Consider the following 22,859-nt stretch of genomic DNA (forward strand, 5'->3'; position numbering starts at 1 on the left):
GCTGTCTGAGTGTGGCCGGCGCTGTCCCGGCCCTGAGGCGGCTGCGCGGTCCCGCCGGGCTGGAGGCGGCGGTGGTGGCGGCGGCGGCGCGGGGAGCGCGGCTCGGCTGCTCCGGTGAGACACGGGAACGCCGCCTCAGGCCTGCCCCGCCGGGGCGAGGGGAACGGGGCGGGGGGTGGTACGTGAGGGGCCGAGGCGGGGAGGTCGCCTCTCCCTCAGGAGCCCCGGCGCGGGGGGAGAGGGATCCTCCGGCCCGCCCCATGTGACGGGTGACAGCGGCCGCTGACCTGTGGTGGTTCTGGGCCCTCAGGACGGCGGGGGGAGGCGGGGGCAGGCGGGGGCGCGGGCGATGGTACCGCTGCCTCGCGGTGTGCCCTGTTTGTGGTTTGTGTGTTTTGGATGTGTGTGTGGGGAGTGCCCTGGAGCGGCGCCGCTCCGGGAGCAGCGGAGCCGGAGCGGAGTGCGGGGTTCGAAAAATAAAGTTGTTTTCGTGGTGAGGGAAGGGAGAGCGCCGTGGAAGTGCTCATCTGTCTACCTCCTCCTCCTCGGGAAAAGTGAAGTCACTTCCCAAGAGCCCAAACTAGCAAACTGCTGTCCTAAATCTGTGCCGTCTGCCACGTCTTGGTTTTTTTTAATGTTTGTTTGTTTTTTGTTTTTGTTTTTGTTTGTTTTTTGGTGTGTGTTTTTTTAAATTTAATTTTATTTATTTTTTTTTCTTGTCTCTATTTTTTCTTCCAGCCCCCTTCCACAGTTCGGCTCTCTCTAACCGTGAGCCAGTACAAAAGTCCTTGTCTAGAGATAAAAATACTTGAAAACCTGCTGAAACCACCTGAATGCTGAATTTCGGAGAATTTCCTCTTGTGTGAGTTCCTATATACTTTGTTTCTGCTGTCACTTCCAGAGCTGTGCTGTTGAAGCTGCCTGGTTTTGATAGTGTTGTAAATAAGTCATAGCCTGCCACATTTCACAGCTGCCTGCATGTGTGCATCCATCCTTTTGCTTAGGAGTGGGGGAAAAAAAAAGATTTTAAGTGTCAGCTCTTCAAGACTGAGAAAAATCCAGCAACAAGTAAGAAATAGTTTGCTTAAGTAAGCGTTGCTTTTTTCTGTCACTATCGAGCTCTAGTCTCACAATCATGTTGGTTTTCTGCTAGAACTTTGGGGAGGCCAGCTGTGCTTTCCATTTCCAGAGAGAGACCTTTGTGACATTACAGGCAACATTTGCTCATCCCTTTAATTTCAGGAAAGGTACCATGGCTTTATTTAACTAAATCTTTCTGATATGGACCAAAATCCTAAATGTCCTGAGACTGACTCAGCTCATCTTATGATGGTTTACTAGGGGTTTAAGGTTAGTTCTGCAAGTTATGCCTGTGCCTAGGTTTTAAGTAGGATTGTAGCCAACTGTGTTTGTGGGTTAGATGGTGTGATATGATTAAGAGGTTAGTTTGCAGTTTAAACTTGAAAAGACTGTAAATACAGTTATAGCAAGCACAAATTGACTCAGTGTTCTAAGAGTTATTGGGGGTGCTCTGCAGTGTTTGCCTTAAGATGGTTACAGTGAAATGTATTGCTTGGTTAAAAACAGCTTTCGGTCCTTTAAAAAGCGATTCACTTATTAAGATTTAATGTTAGTACGTGGCTTTCTGTGTTCCTGGTGTACTCCCTAACATTTGAAGACAGTCTGAGTTGTGGCTGCCCATTCTCTTCTGTCATCAAAGGGACTTCCAGGAGGTGAGTTAAGAGAACTAATCTGGTCAAAAAGTAGTACTTTTATTTCTTTTTTTCTTTTCCTCTCTGAGGTATTCTTTGGTTAGAACAACTTCTAACCAATTCTTTGGTTAGAACAACTTCGACCCCAGCTGGGTCCTCATTTTATGGTCAGTAAGTTAACAGCAGAAGACACTACTGCTAAAATAAGCCACCTTGTGTTTTTGATTGACTTAAGCTGCTTGTGGTGAAGGTAGCAATGATAAGGGTGGTAGGAGCTCTTTTTTTTCTGCCAGTACTGACTTTGATTATGAAGCCTTAGTGTCATTTTTTACTTACTCTCATCAAAATTAAATGGATTTAAGAGCTACCAATGTATCTCTGTTTTTCTCCCAAGAGTCCACAGAAGTTGCTGTGGTTTTCTTTGCTCTCCTTTGCCTATCCTTTCTTGTCTCTAAACTTTTTTGTGAGTCATTAATTTCAAGGAGTGATCTGGGCGTTTTGAGGGGTTTTTGTAAATTTATTGAGCTCTAATTTAAAAGTAATGAGTTGTATATTGCTATTACCTCTGCTATAATTGGAAGGCTATTTCAGACATGACTGACCTTAGTAATTAAACACATTCTGATTTCCAGTCTAGATGAATTTGTCATTGGATTATACCCATTTTGTGCCCCCTGTGGACTGATATATTTTATTGGCACTTTTGATCTTGGTATTATTAAAAGAAAAAAAGGCAGCACTTTTAACCAGTAGGATGCAAAAATGTGTGGAAATGCACCACTGCAGGATTGTTTTCTCTTTGGACCACCAGCTGCACTAATCGTTCCTGTAATAGCTCTCAGCCTCTTCCCATGAATTTTAATCTTGATCTATTAAGTGACAATTAAAATACACCTTTTGAGTACTAACACAGAGCTTCCTGAAGCTCTGAAGGTGTCCTTTTAGTGGAGGTTAAGTTGTTTTCAAGCATATTTTGATAAGATGTGTTTTTTGAGATTCATACCTTCGGCAGTTTGTTCCAGCCTCAGTCTTACCCTTTTATTCTGGTACAGCTGTTAAAGGAGCCATTATTGCAAAAAGCTTGAAAACTACTTATTTCACCTTGTTCTTGTATTCCTAACTTTAAAAAGAAACAAAACCAATGCATAGATTATTAAAAAACACCTCTGTGGCTTTTAAGGTGTTTATTTAATTTTGATATCAGAAGTGTTCCCAGAGGGGACTTTGTGAAGCTGAAAAAGTAGTTTGTTAGGTGTGACTGTTTGTAAGCAGGAGATAAATACATCAATTGGGTTCCAAAACCTGCTTAGTTAAATAGATCACTCTGAAAGATGAGTGAGGCCCTTGTGGAAAACCTCTATTATATGGTGTACTTGGTGGAATTTTTCTTACTCTTTGGAAATAGTAGCAGGGACAAAAGTCTTTGGACAGAGGAAAACATAGTTTTTGCCACAAAGCGAGATGGGGCACAGCCCTCTGATTTCCTGCTCTAAACACCCCTGTATCCTGAGTCAGGATATTGAAAAAAGTGTGAGTTTTTTGGATCAAGTAAGCTTAGAAGTGCAGAATTGTCCTGATTCTGAAAACATGTTCCCTGGTTGTTGGGGAAGCACAGCAGTACAAAGGGAAAAAGTTCTGAGGGCAAGTAGATAAGAGGTATTTACATTTCCGTGTACCAAACTTGGATGTAGGCTTACTGTATGTCCAGGAGAACTGAAGTTTTAAAATATGTGAATAGAAGTAATAAACCTGATGCAAAAATGCTGAAGGAAAGTTTGTGAAATAGAATCACAGGCAGATGAAATAATAAATTCTTGAAATAGAATAATTTCTGTTGAAAGGGGCTTCTGGAAGTCATCCAGATCCCTACTAAAGCAAGAGTAATGTAGATAAGGTTGGTCCATCCTTTAACACCTTTCTAGGCAATCTGTTTTTGCATTTGACAGCAGTTACAGTAATTTTTCCTCCCTCCTTTAAACTAGTTGGAATTTACTTTCTGGCTTGTGTCTGTTGTCTCTTGTCGTGTCATGGTGTACCATCCCAAGAGTCCAGGTCTCTCTTCTGTGCCCTTCCATGAGAGAGCTGATAGCAAAAAGGATTCTTCAGAGCTCTTTTCTTGCCCAGACTGAGCAAACTCAGCCCCACAGCCCCTCCCTGTACACCATGTGCTCTTGCCACCTGCCCAGCTTGGCCAGCTGGACGTGCTGCAGAGTGTCCGTGTCAGTGCTGTACCAGGGAGCCCAAACTGGGCACAGCACTGCAAACACAGCCTCACAGGCTGAGCCTTGCCTGCACTCCTGCAAACAGCCCAGGCTGTGCTCAGCTGCCTTTGCTGCTGACTTGTTTTCAAAGTTTTGCCTGCTGGGATCTCCAGGTTCTTTTCTGCAGAAGTCATGTTTTATCTGGGTCGTGTCCAGCCTGTCTTGTCACAGGGGGTTGTTCTGTTGCTGACCCGGCACTTGCCTTTGTTGAACTTCACGAGGTCTTGCCAGTGCCTTTCTCCAGCCTGTCCCAGTCCCTCTGAATAGGAGCCCTGACCACTCCCCTGGTTTGGTGTCACTGGAAACTTGCTGAGAATGCACCCTGTCTCATCATCCAGGTGATTAATGGAGACCTGGGATGGTCCTGGTGGTTTCAGTGGTGATGCTCAGGGGATGTGACTGTAACTGCTTGTACTGGACCTGGCACTGCTGATGCCTGTTCCTTCAGCCCGGCAGTCCAGTCAAATTCCCGAACACCTTATTGCTCACTTACCCAGTGCCTGTCTCACCAGTTTGGCTGTCGGGATACTGTGGGATACTGTTGTTAGTGGCCTCCTGTATCCAGTGCTCTTCCATCATCTGCTAAGCCAGTTGTCTCCTTGCAGCTCTTGTGTCCGTCAGGCATCGTTTGCCCTTCTTGGATAGGGATAGCTTCCAGGAGAATTTGCTCCATAATCCTCTCATGGACTTAGGTTAGGCTGGCTGATGTGTAGTTGCCTGGATCCTCCTCTTTGCTCTTCTTGAAGTTGGGTGTGATGTTTGCATTTTTTCTGGTCAGAAGAAACCTCTCCCAGTCTCATGGCCTTTAAAAAAGTGGTAGTGTGGTATCTCAGTGACGTTGGCCAGCTCCCTCAGGATTCTTAGGTACATCCCATCTGCTTCTGTAGAATTTCCTGAAGTGCTTCCAAGCCTCATCTTCCTCCCTTGGAGGTAATTCTTTACTCCAGCAAAATCTGCTGCTGGGCTCAGGGGCCTGAGGGGCTTGTGAGTGGACCTTACAATGAAAACTGGGGTAAAAAAGGTCTGAGTATGTCAGCCTTTTCCATGTGCTTTGTCACCAGATCCCCTGTCCCACTGAACAGAGAGAGTTTCTTCGTTAGGATTTCTGCTGCCACTACACTGTTGTGTCAGTTTTAGCTCCAGATGGATGTTGATTTTTCCTAATGCCATCCTTGCATACACAGCCCGTGCCTCTGGGTTCCTCTTGGGCAGCCTCTCCTGCACCTGCCTCCTGGGTGCTTCTGAAGCAGAGACCAAAAGTTTCATATCTGTAAATGTGTAAAACTTCAAAATTGGTTGAAGTTGTGGTTAATAAGTGATTCTAACTCAGCAGGAAATCAAAGATGTCACTTCCCCCTAGCAAGAGCAAACATTATCAGGCTCTTGTGATAAGGGATGAGTCCTGCCTTAGATGTCGAGTGCAAGTTGTATTTTGGTGCCAAGGAGACAAAACAATGAGAAAAACAAACCACACATCTTTTCTTTTCCTTTTTTTTTCATCACTAAAATAATTAACTCCAAGTAGAAATTTGGAGCTTCAGTGTGTGCCCTTCCCTTTTTGTGCATTGTAGTTGAAAAGGAGGTGTTGATATTTAGCAGCAAGATGGGTGGATAAATACTTAATGCGGTCTGTACCTAAGTGCTTTCAGTTGGGATTAATTTAATTTTTTTGGTTGTTGCATAAATCCAATTTAGAAATCATTGGAATAAACCAAAATTTTGGAAATGGAAGCATTTTTTTATTGAAGAAAAATAAGGGAATGAGTTCTTGAGTTACAATCTGTGTAAAGAATCTGGAACAAAGTTCTTGGTTGGTATAAACTGTCAGCATGTGCTTGATGCTGCCTGCAGTTCCTTAACTAGTGTTTGTATTGGGATTTGTGGTGTTCTGGTGACAGTGGTACCAAGGTAAAGCTTTGATTACAATCACTGGTGTGGCTGTCCTTTCCAAACAGGGCTTTGATATCTGTTTGAACTAAATATAAGCTTTTTAGCATGGATGGGAGTTCTGAGTTGGTTTCTAATATAGCAGAAAGATATTCAAGTGGAGTTACATTTTTATGCAAAACACTGCTCCATAACTACAGTAATTAATGGTAAAATCAGTCTGAACATTTGCCTTTCAAATATGAACTTTCATTTTCCATGGGGCTGATGGCAGACTCTTAAACAGTGAACCTCATTAGTAATGATGGGGGACAACTTCCTGGCTTAATTGCTCAAATTCACAGTATCTCCCAGATGATTTCTAGCTAGGAAACAAAAGGTCAAAGGGCAGAAAGAAGTGAAAGGTGTTTTTAAGAAGCAGTAAATTGTCAGAACAGGATTTCAGTGAGTGACTGAATTTAAGAGTGGATCTTGAAGGCCATTTGCTAAATGGCTGAGTGTAGTTACTCTTGGGCTTAGAAGTGAAATAGTTTGCATCATACAGATCAGTGACACAGGTGAGGAGTGGAACCAGTGTGAATGTGACTGACAACAAAGTCCTTTCTCAGCACTTGCTGTCAAACTTGTGGAGTAGTAATTCCTTTAATGAAAGGAAGCAGTTTTGGGTAACCATTCATTATCAATCCCTGATCTTCTCTTGCAGGCAAATAAATACAGCTCTTGGAATATCTCTTACGTTGTGTGTGTATGTATATTTATTTATTTATTTATTTATTTGTTCTTTCATCATCAAAACCTCTATATGGCAAGTTTTGTATTACAAGGTGTGCTGCTATAAGTTTCCAGAGGGCAATTCCTTAGTAGTTAGGGAATACTCTTGACACTTCTTGTCAGTTATAAGTGATTCTTAAACCTCTGGGCTTTCAGGATGCTGAGGTCAGTTAAGCAGCTGTGCTTTCAGTTCAGGTATAGCCAACCTTTCTCATTAGGTCATATCTGCTGTCTGTACCTTAAGTCACACAACCATATTTTTTTTGGTAGAAAGCAAGTTGCAAATGCTGTTGTGTTGCAGCTGTCCATGAATATGACTTTATCTTTCCTTTTGGAAGGAAAAAGAGTGAGAGTTGAGGCTCTGTCCGAGAATCTCATCTGAAGGATTGACTTTCAGCGTGAACTAATTGTTTAGTTAATTTTGATAATCTTTACCAGTCTTTAGGGAAATTGGTTTCTGTCTCAACCAGAAATGCATCCCCTTCCCTGCTCCCCACAGGGTTTATTTTAAAAGTAGTTACATTGAACACTCTGGTTTTGGGTTCAGTACGATGACACTCGTGGTGTTAGGGCCTCACAGTGGGGTAAGAGTGTCCTATCTTCAGGTGGTTTTGGATGTTTTGGTTATAAATTCTGTAGCCATCTGCACTTTCTGAAGTTCTTCCAGTGGAAAACAGTTCAAAGTAGTTCAATTTAGATATTTTGACTTGATTACTGCATTTTGCAGAGATCTAGAGTCTTGTTATCTGCTGTTTCAGCATAATAATTAAGATGGTTTTAATGCATGCTTCTACTGTGTATGCAAAATATTGTCGTGGTTTTTTTCTGAAATTAGACAAAATGATTTTGCTGAGATCCACAGATCTGTTCCAATACACATATTTGTGTATTGTGTATACATATTTGTATTTTAACAAATACGTTACAATAAAAAAATGTGTTATTTTTCGCTCTTTTTTCTAACTCTTTATTCTTCCCCCTGAATTTTTACTTATGATGAAGGCTGTGCTCTGCCTTTTCAGACCCTTGCAGTCAACTCAGTGTGAAAATAAAATGCAAATATTCTTAATCTAATGCATTGTCTGTGTGTGTGTTTAGATACAAAATACAAGGTACAGAATTTTAATTTAGACGTAGGTGGACAAATTCAATGGCTGGCTAAAAACGGAGGGTTTTCCTTTGTATTTAAATAAGATATTGATGTGTTTCCCTTTATTAAGAGTTTGTATACTGCAAGCTGATATTTTTTTCCATAGGAACTTGTTTTTTTTAAATTAGATGTTACTGAAAAACCAAGACTGTATGATTTAGACTGAGCCATCTGAAATGCATGTGGCAGAAAATGGATTTTTTTTTATCCCATTCTGTGAACCCTTTGTTTAATTTTGTTCCACTGGAGTATACTTTCATTATTTCCTGTTATTTTGAAGAGAAGTCTCAAGTAACTGGTGGTGGCAGTGCTGCAGAAGCAGCCGTGCCCAGTGCTGGGTTTGGTCTGGGTTCTGTTCATTGTTGTGCAGAGAAAGGTGGGAAGAGTTGCAGCTTTTTTTAGGGACTTCTTCACCTCCTGCGTCTTCCAGATACTACTGAATATCTGTGGCTTGTAAGTACCAACATTTTCTCTTCAATTGAACTGTTTGTTTGCAAAACAGCAGTGGAGTTGAAAGAGAAGGTTTGTGTGTGCCCCCAGTTGTTTTGGGAGTAAAACTCAAATGTAGTGAAGACTGGGCCTTGGAGATGCTGATCCCTTCTGTTCATGGAGGCAGAGTTTGTGTTTGCTCACACTTGTATCATAAAAAGCTATTTTTAATCCTGTTATACTTGATCCTTCCTTCTGCTATAGTAGGTATTAGTCTGTTCAAGACTAATTATTAAGAATTAGTATTGGCACTATAAATTTATAAGAAATAAAGAGCTACTAGCTAGAATTCTTCTTGGAGATAACAGTTAAATGATTTTGAGGAAACAGGAGTAAGGATTGAAAGTCAGTGACTGATATTTACATTGTTTTGAATGTTAATTATTACTGTTTATTGCTGTAGGGATGTATAAAAACTGTGAGGGAAGCATGGAAAGAGTTGATCCAGATGTCCAAGAAAATACTTCGGCAAGTTCCAAAACAGTAACGTGAACTTGGAAGTTCTCCATAATCGTAGTGTTAATTTGCCTTTGACCCTTTCTAGCTTCCCCTTTCTGATTCTCCTTTTCTTTCATCATTTTGAAACATCAGAAAGTCAGACTGGAGTGTGGTTTAGTATTGAGCTTTTGACAGTAGCCACAGAAATCAAGTGATCCTTGTTCCAGCCCCCCCTCCCAGTTTCTCTCCCTGGCCTCTGTGATCCTGCTTTTTTCTGGCAGTAAGTGAACCCCTGGGGTCTCACTGGGGAGTATGGAAGAAGTGCTTGTGTTGTTCTGTGCAGTTCCCAGAAAATCCCTGTGAGGTCCCATTCCAGATGTGCAGTTCCTATCCTGGGTTTGCCTGGGGCTTCTGAACAGCCTCCTGGTGATTTTGCACAGGCTCTCACCTGGATGAGAGGTGGGATGCTGCTGCTGGGTTTGGATTCCTGTATTGAAAAGGCTTTGCTTATTCCATGAGTTTGTTCCTGGGGGGGGCAGCATTGCCCACTTTGGCCCTGAGGCTGATGGGGACATTCTGCCTTTGGGAGTTGCAATCTCTCAGCTGTATTTGACATTTCTGGTAGCTTGTGCTGTGTTTAAGGACTTCATGACTTAACACTGATAAAAACACAGCTGTGGTGAGGAAAGGCTTATATAACCACTTCTTAGAGCATGACCTTTCCTATTGCTTTGCATTTCTGTGAATTTTTTGTTTTAGATTAGCTGCCTGTAACTTCCTCTCTGTTTCCAGAAGTAAAAATGTTTTGGGGAAGTATTCAGAATGTAAACATTGACAGTAAGTTTTCGTATCTGCATTTAATGAAAACCACACATCGTTTATTTGAAACTGATAGTACAGTGTGGCTGTATTTGGGAAGCTCTCTGACACTTTGAGAGACTGTGATTAATAAAAAAAAAAGAAAAAGGCATAGCAATCACAGATTTTGGGCTTCTCAGGTTTTCTTGTTTTATGCAATCAGGTGAATTTATCAAACTAGAAATAACACTTAAAATTCAAGCTACTCTAGATAGTCTGTCTCAGCAGACAGATGCTTGTTCATGATTCCTGGCTAATCTGAGACAAGAAAATTGCATCAAGGAAACGAATGGGAGTTCTGCTGTATTTTTTGCAAGATTTCTGCAGTTATTATATAAGCAACCGTGTTGTATTATGTGAGATGTATTTCTGCAGCAAGAGCTTATTCTGTGATTTTTTTATAGGCTGGTCTAGATTAACCTGAGGCTTACACCAAAAATAATCCACGAGACTCACTCAATTTAATAAATGAGGTACATAAGATCTACATAATGGTAATCTGACCCAGAGGCTAAGTTTATTTATTAAAAAATATTAAAAAATTGAACTGCTTTTTCTTTGAGCCCATCCTAAGAAGGATCTAGAAAGTTTTTATGTTGAGATGCTTTTAGCATAGAGTTTGTCCTTTAAAGCAATTCTATGTACCAAATATGATTACTAGAGAAAAGCTGCAAAAACAAACCAAAAAAACTTTTTTTGGCAGCCCCAGATTAATTTATTTTTTGTAACCCTATCTTGTAATCATTAATTGAAAGTGGCTTTTTACGGATCTTTTCTGTAATACCTTAAAATGTGCTTGTAGCAGCTTCAAGGAGTTTTTGAAACAAGGATGTAAAACAGAGTGATCAAAAGATCAAACCCGTCTTTTGATTACATGCGTTTGTTGTTTTTTTTTAAAGCCAGTTTTTTCTTTAATCCTTTAGGAGAAGAAATAAATTCTGATCATTTTGGATGTCTGGGGTGAAAGGAAAAGAAATTGTGTCTTGGAAAAAGGGCTCGCATGTTCTCTTTCCTGTTCACCTTCTCAGGCAGTCTGGGGAGGAAATACTGAGCCTAAGAGGTACTTGAGCTTTTCAGGGTCTGATGTGAAATATTTTTGGAAGGTAACACTATGCATAGCATTTCCTAAAAAATCAAGATTATACACATCCTTGGGTGTGAATTGGATGGTAACTGCAGGTAATGCAATGCAAACATCTTTCTTTGTGTAACTTTTTCAGACACTTGCTCATGCAGCTTTGAGGGATAATTCCTTTAGGTCAAATATTTTTTTTAAGTTAGAATTATATAATATTCTTAATTGTTTATTAATTGAATGAGCAAATTTTTCTGTAGGGGTCAGTTGATTTCTTTCATACCACCTTTCCAAGCCGTAGTTCTTTCTTGAATTACAGAATGAATTTGGAATAATTTGATTAGTGAAGTTGATAACACAGAGGAATCATCTCAACACACTGTCTTTTAAAAATAATAAATCTCTTTTAAGGAAAAGAGATTTTAAGGATCCTTAAAAACCTTTTAAGGAAGGTCCACATTATTCCTTGATGTGTGTCTTCCAGAAGCTTTCACATGCACAGCTCATACCAGTTTCTAGAAGATTTTAGATAATTTGGAAGCCTTTTAATGGGGATCTGAATGTTCAGACAGAACCTTGTTTGGTCTTTAACTGTGATTTCTCACTCCATCTTTTCTTATTATATCTAAATATTTAAGTTCAAGTGACAGTATAAAATCTTAGGGTTTTAAATGTATGTGAAAGTATTTATTTTAAATGTATGTGGAAGTATTTGTTTTTAACATATGCGGGAGTATTTTCTTTTTACCAAGAAGCTTGGCTTTGTTTCATATTAAAAAAGAAATATTTTTCTTGCTTACAAAGTGTTTGGGACACTGTTGAAATGACAGTTTTGATAAAACAGCAGTAGAAGTCTAGATGGCTGTCAAATCAAAACTCACAGTCCTTGCAATTTTGGAAAATCTGACTGAATTGTGAAAAACCAGAGTCTGGTGTTGTTACTCATTTACAACTCATGATTGCCTTTGACAACTATTAGAATGAAAGACTTAAGATTAAGAAAAATATCTAAAGGAAATGAGAAAGGAGCATGAACTGTTGTCTGGTGCATCCTACAGTCACTGCAGGGGAGCAGCTTTTGGGGAACACTGTCTGTGGTTGGTGTTACAAAGGTACCTTCTGAGCTTAGGAACAAAACATTGTGATCTCAAGTTAAATCTGCAAACCTCAAGGTAACAATTGTCATAATTTCCAGTCCTGACTTTGAGGAACAAGGATTTTCCTGACTCCAAAGGTGATCGGTGCTGGGCAGTGGATCAGGATTTCTAGTGCGCTTTGCTGGCCTCGGAAGTGACACTGTGGGAGGCACTTGTGTGGCAAGGACAGGGACTGGCACCCAGGATCACTGCTGCCTTCTGTCACACTGCTGCTCCATATGGTCTCCTGTGCCTTACATCATGGAATTATTTCTGGAAATGATAGCTAGTGGAGAAAACACCTCTTTGAAGTAGTTAATATATTTAACGGAGAGAAGTTGTTGCATTGACTGCGTTAGACCAACACTGTTATTTTTACAGTGAGGGAATAAACCATTAAATAATCTCCTTAAAGCAAGGACTGTGTTATGCTTCTGCTTTTTTCCTCTGGAAATAGGTCATTATGTTTTTGAGTGAGTGGCTGTGCAGTTCAGTGACTTGGCTGGTGATGGGTTTCAGTTTGAATGCTGCCTGCAAGCATCATGCAGCAGTGGAAGAAAAATAAGCAACTCAAGTTTGTCCAACTCCATCCATGAAAAATTGGTACTCCTAGTTGCTACGTGATATTTTCCAAAGACAGAAACTAATTCCAAGCTCAAGAAGCTGAAGTGTTGGTGTTTAGTTGATGTCAGGGAAACTGTGAAGGTGTATTAGAGTTGCTTTGTTTGCATTGTTTGCTTTTTCCTTGAGACAGAATGACCTACTGCTTAAATGAGTAAACCTGTTTGCTAGAACTTGATGTATAAAGTGTAATTTTTTATTAATAGGATACACATGAAGTAACATCTCTAGAGTAGCAGAAGCCTTCTTATTTACATTTATTTCGAAGTTGTACTCTTTAGAAGGGAATAAGTAGAGTTGTGTGCTCCAGTTCAGTACCAAGCACACGCCCACCATTGCTCTGGAGGGGTTCTTCACCTTGGTGATCCTAAGTTTAAGATAAATAAAAGCAGTATTTTTTCCTTCAAGCAACTCCAAGCTATGAGTGTGTAATTTTTAAGTGCTTCAGTGGCTTGTGTGTAACCCAGAGGTTCAAGTCAGGAAAGCTGGTTTTCTCCTTTACAGTAAATGTCTCATTATTCACCCTGAGATGTGTTTGACAACTGCTGCTTATCATTTATTTGAGGAGATGCAGGTACAGTATGTTTTGGGAGGAGAAACAGACATTTTCTTGTTTGTGTAGTTCTCTTTTGGTTCTGTTTTCCTTATATTGTTATTCCTTGGCTATGAGATTGACATGTAAAAAGAGTCTGGAAAAACCTCTGTATCCAGGCACCCAGTACAACAATTCCAAACAGTTTGCCATTCATGAGAGAACTAATTATTTACTGTTGCCTACATAGTGGAGGTTTGCTTTCTCAGAGGAGACAGGGTTGCCAAAATAAGTTAATGGTTACTTTCTAGTTGTTTTTTTTGCTTCATTTTTGTATGTCGGGGTTTTTTGTCTGTAGTTGTTTGGTTTTTTTTTTTAATTTCAGAAAGACTTTTGTTCTTAACAATGCTTTCCTGGAAATAAGGATTTTTATATACATATATGTGTATGTATTTTAAAATATAGTGATATGGCTCGGTATTAAGTTGATTTTAATCCTGGGAAATAGTATCGGTAAGCCAAATAGTGTTGTTTGTTGTTTTTCCTTTACATAGTCTGACACTGCCAGAGTTAAGACACTGGGGGAAACAACTTATGGGTAATAAAACTAGTTAGCATGAGCATAGAGACAGTTGGTTATATAAAGATTACACCAAGAGAAGTTGAGATTAGAGATAAAATTGCTGTTGTTGTCAGGGGGATTTAAACAAACTGATTTGATGACACCCAGGGTTTTCTTCTGCGTATGTGTCCACTAGAGAAGAAGGTTTTGGGACCTCAAAGTCCAGTGTAATATGGAATTTGCTGAGGGTGTTTAGTCTGTCAGTGAAGAAGCCTGGCAAAGGTAAAGCTGTGTGTGTTTGCAGCACGCCTGGCTTTGCGGGGATGGTGTCACTCGTTAAAGATATGAGCTGCTGGGGTGGGGCCAGGGGAATGCCCAGGTTTGACACATTTGAAGGAGGATGCTGTGGCTGAGCCCTGAGTTCTGGAAGTTGGCATGTGTGAAGCTGTGGGTGTCTGTCCGGCTTCCTGTGCCCTGAGGTCCTGTTGTCACCACATCACTACAGTGATCTCCAGCTCTGAGTCACTGGGTGTCTGGGACTGCAGCATCCGTTAGTTCAGTGCTCATTTTGCTGTCATGCCCTGGATCCTGGAGCTCAAAAATGTGAATAAACTATGCTCTTTGGCGTGTATTTCTCCTTCAGACTTTTCCTATGAGAAGATGAATTTCTGCATAACTATTGGACCTTCCTCCTCAGAAAGGTCCCACAGATACTCTTGAGGAACCTGAGTTCTGAAAATAGGTAGAACTTATTTCCCAGTGTTTTTTCTGTGGTTTGAGATTAGCAATCAAACTGCACGACTTTGAAAGCCTGTGTAATACAGGACCTGATTTTGTTTGATAAAAGAAAGTATGAATTAGCCTGTTCTTGATTTCCTTCTTTCAAGCAGGCAAGAAGTTTCTTTTCCAAACATGTTTCTTGTTGCTTACTGAAAATAGATAAACATTTATCTTCCTTGTTTGTTGTCTTTTCATAGCTCTGCAGTTTATATTTTTTTTGGGTGGTTATAACGCTGAAACAAAATCGATATCTTCCCACCCCAAACCAACAGTAAACCTGAGCAGTAACTTTGGAATACTTATTGAACAGAAACTTGGAGTAAACACAAAAGTGTCTGGTAGCTGCTTCAGAAGACTGATTTGTCTAAGAATTGATATTTACTTTTGGCGACCAGTTTGATGAGAGAGTTTTTGAATCTGAGCAGGTGTGAAAAGCGTTTTCCTTCTGGAAAGCCAGTGACTCGACCTTTGATTCGTTTTCCTGGGCATGTGTTGCCAGCAGTGCCTTGGGCATCCATCCCTACCTACTTGTATTCTCTATGGGATGTGTTTTTGCCAGTCTGGATTCAATGTGAAATACATGGAAGGGTTATGGAGGGAAGGAATCAGGAGCATTTCTATCTCGTGTCCCTTACTCTGATGCAGTGCTGAATCCACCTGGATCTTCCAGGATCATTGTTCTTCACCTCCTCCTGCTCTTCAACCACTTAGGCTACACTGTAAAGGGAGCTGCAGTGAACCTGGGATGCCCTTCTGGAATGAAGTGAGGAAGCTGCTGGATTTGAGCCTTTTAAAGCTTAGTACCGTACATGGGTGTAGCAAGTTCTGGTCACTGGTCCCAAAACACCTATATTCCAAGTGTTCCAAGTAGTATGGCTTTTATTCAGGACTTTGTATAAGCAAAACACTTGGAACTGATGTACATCAGACAGACTGACTTGACCAAAACTACATAATAAAGCTCACTAGAAAAGTACCTGCTTTTTTTCAGTCACTGTATTATCCCTACAGCTTAAGATATTTTTTTTGGAGCAAGATTCACCCCCCCCCCCTCCTTTTAAAACTATGTCTGATTAGTTTCTTTGTATCTCAAAAATCCTTCTGTCAGAAAACAATTTCTGAAACTGTTACTTTTAAAAATTTTTATCTTTTTATCATAGGGTTTACTTGACTGAGTTTAGAAGAATTTCCTCCCGTGTATTTAGTGCTGGGTTTCTGATTTATTTTTTTTGTGTGATGTTGTTCACCAAAGTATGGAGGAAAGTTCTCTTCTCTCTAGGAAGTAGCAGGACTGTTCAAGGTCCTTCTTTTGTAGCAATTATTCCTTGCAGTAGTAGCACCTCCTTCCCAGTGTCTCCCACTGTGGAGAGAACTTTCACAGCACAATTTGTTGTCATCTTTCTGAAGGCGTTGCTGGAGAAGCAGCTCTGACTCCTGGCTCTGGTGGTTTGGGAAGGTACCATCTGCTCTGAGGTTTCAGCCTGAGCAGTGCTGGCAGAACAGAGGCTGTATTTTTCATTTGGAACTAAACTGCACTAACAGCTTAAACTGTGGCACTGGGCTTGGGGCTGAGATAGCTGACGTGCACTGCTGCCTTTCCTGTCCCTTACTCAGCCCCTCTCTGCTGGTTGCTGCCCTCCCAGAAACTTTAAACTGGTAAAACAAAGGCTAAACCCCTTTCCTCAGGATTCTGAGCCAGCCTTCAGCACCAGGATGGGCTGCTGCTGCCTTCAGGGAATAAACCTGACCTGATTGTATAGCTGTCTGTATGTTCTGATTGATGCCATCGGAAATAATTTCTTACGTTCTTAGCTTTAAGGTTTTCATCAGAAAGGATGATTAAAAAGATGAGACATGTTTGAGTTTAGTAGTAGGAGTCTGTTCTTAGATTTTGTATATGTGTAATAGTTGACACTGTTGTTAGTTCTTAACATTTGTAGGAAAAGGGGAGTTGAAGTACATAACTCAGGAATGAGTAGAAAAGGAGTAAGTCATCCAACAGGACTAAAGCAAATGACAAAAGGGGAGTGACAGAAACCATCCAATGACTGGAGGTGACTGGAAAGTCCAGAATGGGTGTGTGTGTCTCTCTTCTTGTTTCTAACGAATAAGAAACCCCCTTCAGATGTTCTTCTCTCCCCCTTCCTCAAATAACCTTAATGCATGATTATTTCAGAGAAGTTTTTGTTCTTTTTACTGCCTTTCCTCAGAAGTGTTTACTGCAGTGTTAGATCATGTGGCCTTATAATGAAAATATAGAAAATGTTTCTCTTTAAGTAGCTTACTACTTAAGGTGGTGTGAATCTCAATAGTCTTCATGAGACTCAGAGTTATACAATTGAGTAAAGTTCACATCAGAGTTGAAGTTGTTTAATTTGAAAAAATGACTCGTTCATGATTTTTGGTACTCTAATTTGTCTCTGGCATTAAAATCTACTTTTGTTTGAAGACTAATCATAAAATATGGTGTATAAAGCTTTTCCTGAATGCCTGACTGGTTTGTGTTCGTGTTCTACTGCTAAACTGAAACTAAAGTGGCTTTGTACTGCAGTGGGAGACAGGGCATTCAGAGAGTAACACTTGGTGGCAGGTGGGAGTAGTCCACAGTGATAGGCTGAAATTCAGAGTTCTGAGGTGCTAATTTATTCAACTGTATGGAAAAAGGTTTGTGTCTGCACTCTGTTGGTTTAAGCTGGTTGGAAAGGCAGGCTTGGAGTACACTCTTCAAGAAATTAAAGGCCTTGTAAATCAGCAGTAATTGCAGGAATGTGTCTGGTATGCTTTTTAAGGATCTGATCTGAATGAGGAGCTTGTAGTCATGTAAGGTTTATAATATTTCCTTTGTCTTTCAGATTAGAATTTAAGAGGTAAAAATTCTCTTACACTGCCTTTACCCGCGTAGGACAAGAACAAATATTGTGTCTCAGTGTGTTTCTCTAGTTGCATTGTCATAATTTCCTTTGGCTTTGCAAATGGTACATTTTCCCCAGTTTTGTTATTGAACTGCTGCTACAGAAGACATTTCGTAGTTCACAGTGTGCCTGGTGGTTCTTACTTCATTGCAGAAAGAAGAACTGGTGATACACTCATGTCTGCAGCCTGCGTCTGGCTTTGATAATTAATATAGTAGAACCAGCTTATATTGTTATTTTGAGCTGACTTGTTTATTGCAAACAAGCTCTTCAGCAATGTTTTCACAACATTTGTTAAAAAGTAACATGGAATTAATAAACTGTTTATAACATACTTAAAATCTTGTGCATTAAAACTTTGTCTTTCTTGTGCCAGGAAGATCTTTGAGGTGAAGATGCTTTAAAAAGATTCACTCCAGTGGTGAATCCAGTACCCAGGTTTGGGTGGAGCTCAGATTATGTCATCTGTCAGGAAAATATTCCTGTTTCTGAGTTCATGCTTAGTCTGGAGATATGAAAGACATCAGGCTGTGCTAACCTGCTGATCCAAATTTGTAACCACTCTCTGAATATTGTAGCTGTTGTTTAGTGGCTTTCTTTTAAGGTGACTCTTCTAGTGAGTTCTTCTGCCTTACAAGGCAGTTATCTGAAGGACTTGAGTTCTTCAGTTATTCTGGGATTTCCACGTGTAATTCCCTCACTCGGAACTGCAGTTTCAAAAATGATAGAAAATATTATGGTATTGAAAGTTGTGTGGTTGTCACACCTGTCTTGTGGTTTGAAGTTGCTAAACTTTCTCTCATGACTTACATAAGTAACACCTGCTCAGACTGGGGGGAACATGCACGGCTTTTTTTTTTACATTCTGTTTTTGTGGTTCCCTATAGCTGGACCTAAATTACCATCCTGTCCTTCATCACTGGGTGGGTTGGAACCATAAGAGGAGCAAAGGTGGCACAGTTCTGCTTTGTGGTGCTGCTGGGAAGGGCAGGGTGAGGCTCAACCTAAGGAATCAGGAAAGACATTCTGAGTTAGCGTAGGTGATACTGCCTTTATTTGGTGGATACCTACAGGAGCTGTCCCCATGCTGGAGTGCTCAGAATGGTTTCAGTTCTGTGTTTTTCTATGAACATGTAATTTTGAGGCTGACCATTATTTTACTCTTTTCCTTTGTTTCTACATTTATTTTTTGTTGTGTAGATAAGGGAAAACTTGTTCTTGGTTTCCATAATACTTACAGTTTTGTTGTGGTTTGTATTTATTCTTTTTTTTAAGTGGTGTGGTTAATTTTAACTGTTGCACGTGGTTTCAGGGGAATTTGCTGAGAAGGAGGTGATTGTGGGGTGGTGTCACTTTTGACTTCATCATCTGGAGACCTAAAGGACAGGAAAAACCCCTGACATAATCAATTGCTAAATGTGTTTTTATGTGGAGAGCATACACTTTGGTGTGCAGATTTTGGGAATCTGTATGTTCACATGATCTGTGGTACTCTGAGTAAGGAACATACCCTGTATGAGGGAGAACCAAGGGCAGAACTGGGGAGGCAGAGGGAGCAGACACTGGAAGATTAAAAACAGGAAGTGAAAGCTCTGAGGTGAACTTCCTCCTTTGTTATTGATACACTGAGATAACAGCCATTGTTGTTAAATCATAGGATTTTTAAGCACTGCCATAAAAATCATCAGGTTCCTTATACCAATGAAATCACAGTTCGGGGAATATAGTAAATACAGTAATATAATTTTAAGTGTTATATTAATCCACAATAACTTCATGTTGCATCTATTAACCTATGGTGTGCAGCTTCAAAACTCATTATTGAACATTTTTCCTTCTTTATTACCTTCTGGTGGCAGGAGGAGAATACTGACCTGAGATGGAAGTCAAAACATCATTTAGCAAAACCAGTAGGATTCCTGAAACTGTATCCCCGTTAATTAATGAAGAATTTGTCTTGGTTCATCGGCAACCTGAGGACACCTCTGGAAAAGATGAAAAACCTCAGCTAAAGGTTTGCTATGATTTTTTACTTTTTTTAAAATATGTAGCAAGATTTGTATTGATCAAAAGATTGCAACTTCTTTTGAATATTTAATTAAAGATACTTGTGTGTGCTTGAGGAGACTCCGAGACTGTGATTTTTGTCCTTGCTCATTCCCAATGACATTAACAGCTCGGATTAAGCAAATCTGTCCAAAAGTGGCAGTTGAGGTTTTCTTTTAATAACTTCTTCTTGTGTGTATTCTGTGGATTTGTATATTAGTAAAGGACTAAAAAGTTCTTTTCAAAGAATGAGGTTTGCTTTAAAGCTTGAGAAATATTCTTTATTTAGGGATCAGAGACTCTGAATGCTGTTATCTCAAAAGCATGAAAGTAGACTTCATAGGACTAGACCACAGAGGGTCTTGGGTTTTAGTTTTTAATTTAATTTTCCTGCTTAGTGCTACTTTAGGCATGACTAAGACCTTTTTTAAAACCTCTAAACCTCTAAACAGCAGAATATTTTAGCACTTGGATGGCAGCTGATTGGTTAATTGTACATTTCCCCACTTGAGTTGGAGTAGCTGATTTACTGGGTTTGGTCTGCTTGGAACAACAGAAATTTATTTCCCTTGAAATGACAGTAATGACTTGGTTTGTCACAGCAGAACTGTTTGGGAGTTATTTACAGCCATGATTTCTGTCTGTATTGAACACTGACTGCTTCTTTAGTCTGGAAAGGGGCAGGTAACCTGGAGGCAGAATCCATGATGCAGCCTTGGCCATCGTTTTCCTTTGTCTGAAAAGCTGGTTCTTGTGAAAGGCTGCATTTTTTTTTTCCTAGGGAGATGTCTTGACATAGTTTTGCTCTTTCCTTAGACTTGCACCCCTCCTATGTGGGGGACAGTTGCAGAAACAACTGAAATGCACTGGATGTTACTAAGTAAAATTTTCTTTAATCTATAGCAAAGTCTGTCCTTTGCTCTGAACAGAGGATTTGAGTAAAGCAGTTATTCTAGGAGAGGTCTGTAGTTTTCTGATGGATGGTTGTTGGATTAGCAGTGAGAACATGAGCATTATATGTAATGGGATGTGACACTGGATTGTATTTGACTTAATATCGTTGATTCTTAGTGCGTTGTCTCATTCAGCAAAGTTTCTTAACTTTTGCCATGAGCAAGACTGTATGTTTGAAAAATAACAGTGAAAATAAAACTACAAATACCTTTAAAAATGTCCTTGTGCTTGCAGGTATTTTCCAATGGAGATGATCAGTTGGAGAAGGCAATGGAAGAGATTCTGAGGGATTCTGAGAAGAACCAAAATGTCTATGCTCTCCAGGAAGGTTGCAGTGATGGCAGTGGCCAGGCCACTGCAGATGGCCCAGCAGGGCAGGCAAACCCACCATCTCTGCACCTTGTTTTGGACCCTTCTGCAACAGGTATTGCCTGGGTGCTTCCCCCTTTAGTCACACAAGGCGAGGTTTTCTTTGTGCACTTTCAAGTTAACCTTAAAACGAATATAAAGCTTTCTGGAGCTTCATTCCAAAATTCTGTTGGGACTTCCTCTTCTTATTAGTTGAGGATTATAGATAGGAATAGATTATCATCAGATTGTGCTGCTCTGGTTGATAATTTTCATTTTGTCTCCAGCCCTGGATGAATTGGAACTAAGGGTCATATGATTTGCTGAATGGATGACAGTGATAGTTGAGGTGGAGCTGCTGTTGCTGGGGAACCAGAATTTTCAGGGCAGTGTTCACTGGCAGTGCTGCCTGCGAATGAAATACACCCTGAGTAACCTGAGACTGTTCAGCTCTGCTCCTGTAGCCAGGTAGCAGTAAGGCCAGATTTGGATTTGATATAGGAATTACTGTGGTAGTTTTCTGGTGTTTGAAGTTTTGGTGAAAAGGGAAGGAGTTAAAGCTTTTTAGGTAAACTATATTGTATATATTTTATGTAAAATATATTGATGTGTGTGTGTGTGTGTATATATATATATATAAAGGTACAATATAAAACATATATATTCCATTACACATATTAGGAATACAAGGCTCTGGCCATCTCTTTGTGCCTTGAATTAGAATTCTTTTTACCTCAGCAGCATGCAGAACACTTCTGTGATATTCTGTTAGATAATTCCCACAGCACCTCTTGGTAAATAAAAGAAAGAAGGTTTTGTGGTAGAATAAGATAGACAGCTTATGTGAAATGGAAACACCCATCTCTTAATTACACGTGTGCTGTGTTTTTGAGAAACTTACCTTACTGGCTCCCTGCTTGACATGCTTCAAACAGAACACAACCTTTAGCAAGAACAAAGAAAAACTTGTAGATACCTTCTCCTTGCCCCACTCCAGCCCCAACAGGAATAATTCAGTTTTGCAGCCTTTATGATTTAAGCATTATGGCAATATCTTCTCTAGTGATAAATATAAATAACTGGGCAGATTACTTAGAAAGGTTTGGAATGTCTGTGCCGTGTTCTTGTGCTTGCTGAAGGGAATCAAGAGGCAATTTGTCTCCGTGCCACACTTGGCAACGTGCAGTAGATTAGAACAGACTTCACGTTAATATTAATCTGCCAGGTGGATTTCTTACTATTGGAGCTGGGCTATCGACTCTTGTATCCATCCCTAGAAAACGTAGGAGACTTTGCTACGGAACTCATTCAGAAAAAAACTGTGTAAAAATAAAAGCAAATGGTTAAAGAAGTGGTTTCTTCATTTCCAGAAGTCTCTGCCCCAAGGCCGTGCTCTCCCAGTGAGCCCCTGGAAGAGGACAGCGTGTTGTTTAACAAACTCACGTACTTGGGCTGCACAAAGGTGTCAGCCCCTCGCAATGAACCCGAAGCTCTCCATGCCATGGCAAACATGAAGTCCTCCAGTCAAACCCCTCTACCCGTAACTCTCTATGTTCCCAACATTCCAGAAGGCTCTGTAAGGTAACACACCAAGCGTTTTGTTTGTTACTTGAGCAGACACATAAGAGGTGGTTTCTGACTTGGCTGCTCGCACAGGGAAGTAGAATTGCTGGATTTGTGCCTGAAGTTGTGCTGAAGACAGTTAATTTTGAGAAATTCCTTTGAAGCAACAAAGCATGAGCTCAGATTTCCCCTGCAGTGCATGGCTGGTAGTACAGTTGCCATACAGTGTGAGCAAAAGCACCTCCTTCTACAGCATCTCTGTTCAAATGTGAGAGAGATACCGGAAAGGGAGAGCTGATAATACTTCCAACCTCCCTGGTCTGTAATGCCCTCCAAGGTACATTTGTTGAGAAAACAGGAGTCCTGCTGGTCTTGGCTTTGCTCCAGAAGTGTTAGTTTTAGACCCTCCCACAAATGTGGTGGAGTTTAGGTGCTGATCTGTGTTTGCAGCCACTGCTGTGCCCAAGCCAGCTCAGACCTGCATGTGCCTCACGATGTAGGTGCTGACAGTCTCTAGAAACTAGAAAACATTTACTTTTCTCACGTGATAAGGGTCTTTTAATTAGTGATGAGAGAGTCAAGGGTTCTTAATCAGGATGCACTACAAATACACCTGTAGCAGTTTTGAATCCAGAAGTGGGGAGCATCTCAATATCCAAGGTTTTATTTTTAAGCTCAGATACCAAGGCACCTGAAGGATATGTTTAGATTTCCTTCTTTGCCTGAGCTTATTTGACTGCCGTCTTCTGGAGGAAGACGGAAGG

General features: G+C 40.5%; 1 protein-coding gene across 3 annotated transcripts in view; it reads left to right on the forward strand.

Annotated features, from left to right (window-relative positions):
* Nucleotides 1-22,859, forward strand: part of RABGAP1L (RAB GTPase activating protein 1 like) — a 226,667-nt gene continuing 203,808 nt past the window's right edge. Inside the window, exons 1-5 of one of the 3 annotated variants that reach the window (XM_064664124.1) lie at nucleotides 2-114; nucleotides 739-862; nucleotides 19,044-19,198; nucleotides 20,419-20,608; nucleotides 21,903-22,113. In XM_064664124.1, coding sequence (XP_064520194.1) covers nucleotides 19,064-19,198; nucleotides 20,419-20,608; nucleotides 21,903-22,113 — 536 coding nt within the window. In that variant the 5' untranslated portion in view covers nucleotides 2-114; nucleotides 739-862; nucleotides 19,044-19,063. Of the gene's footprint in view, nucleotides 115-738; nucleotides 863-19,043; nucleotides 19,199-20,418; nucleotides 20,609-21,902; nucleotides 22,114-22,859 lie in introns of all 3 variants that reach the window. The other 2 variants (XM_064664122.1, XM_064664123.1) reach the window with 2 other exon arrangements.

Source organism: Pseudopipra pipra, chromosome 9, assembly GCF_036250125.1.
Source record: "Pseudopipra pipra isolate bDixPip1 chromosome 9, bDixPip1.hap1, whole genome shotgun sequence".
NCBI lineage: Eukaryota > Metazoa > Chordata > Aves > Passeriformes > Pipridae > Pseudopipra > Pseudopipra pipra.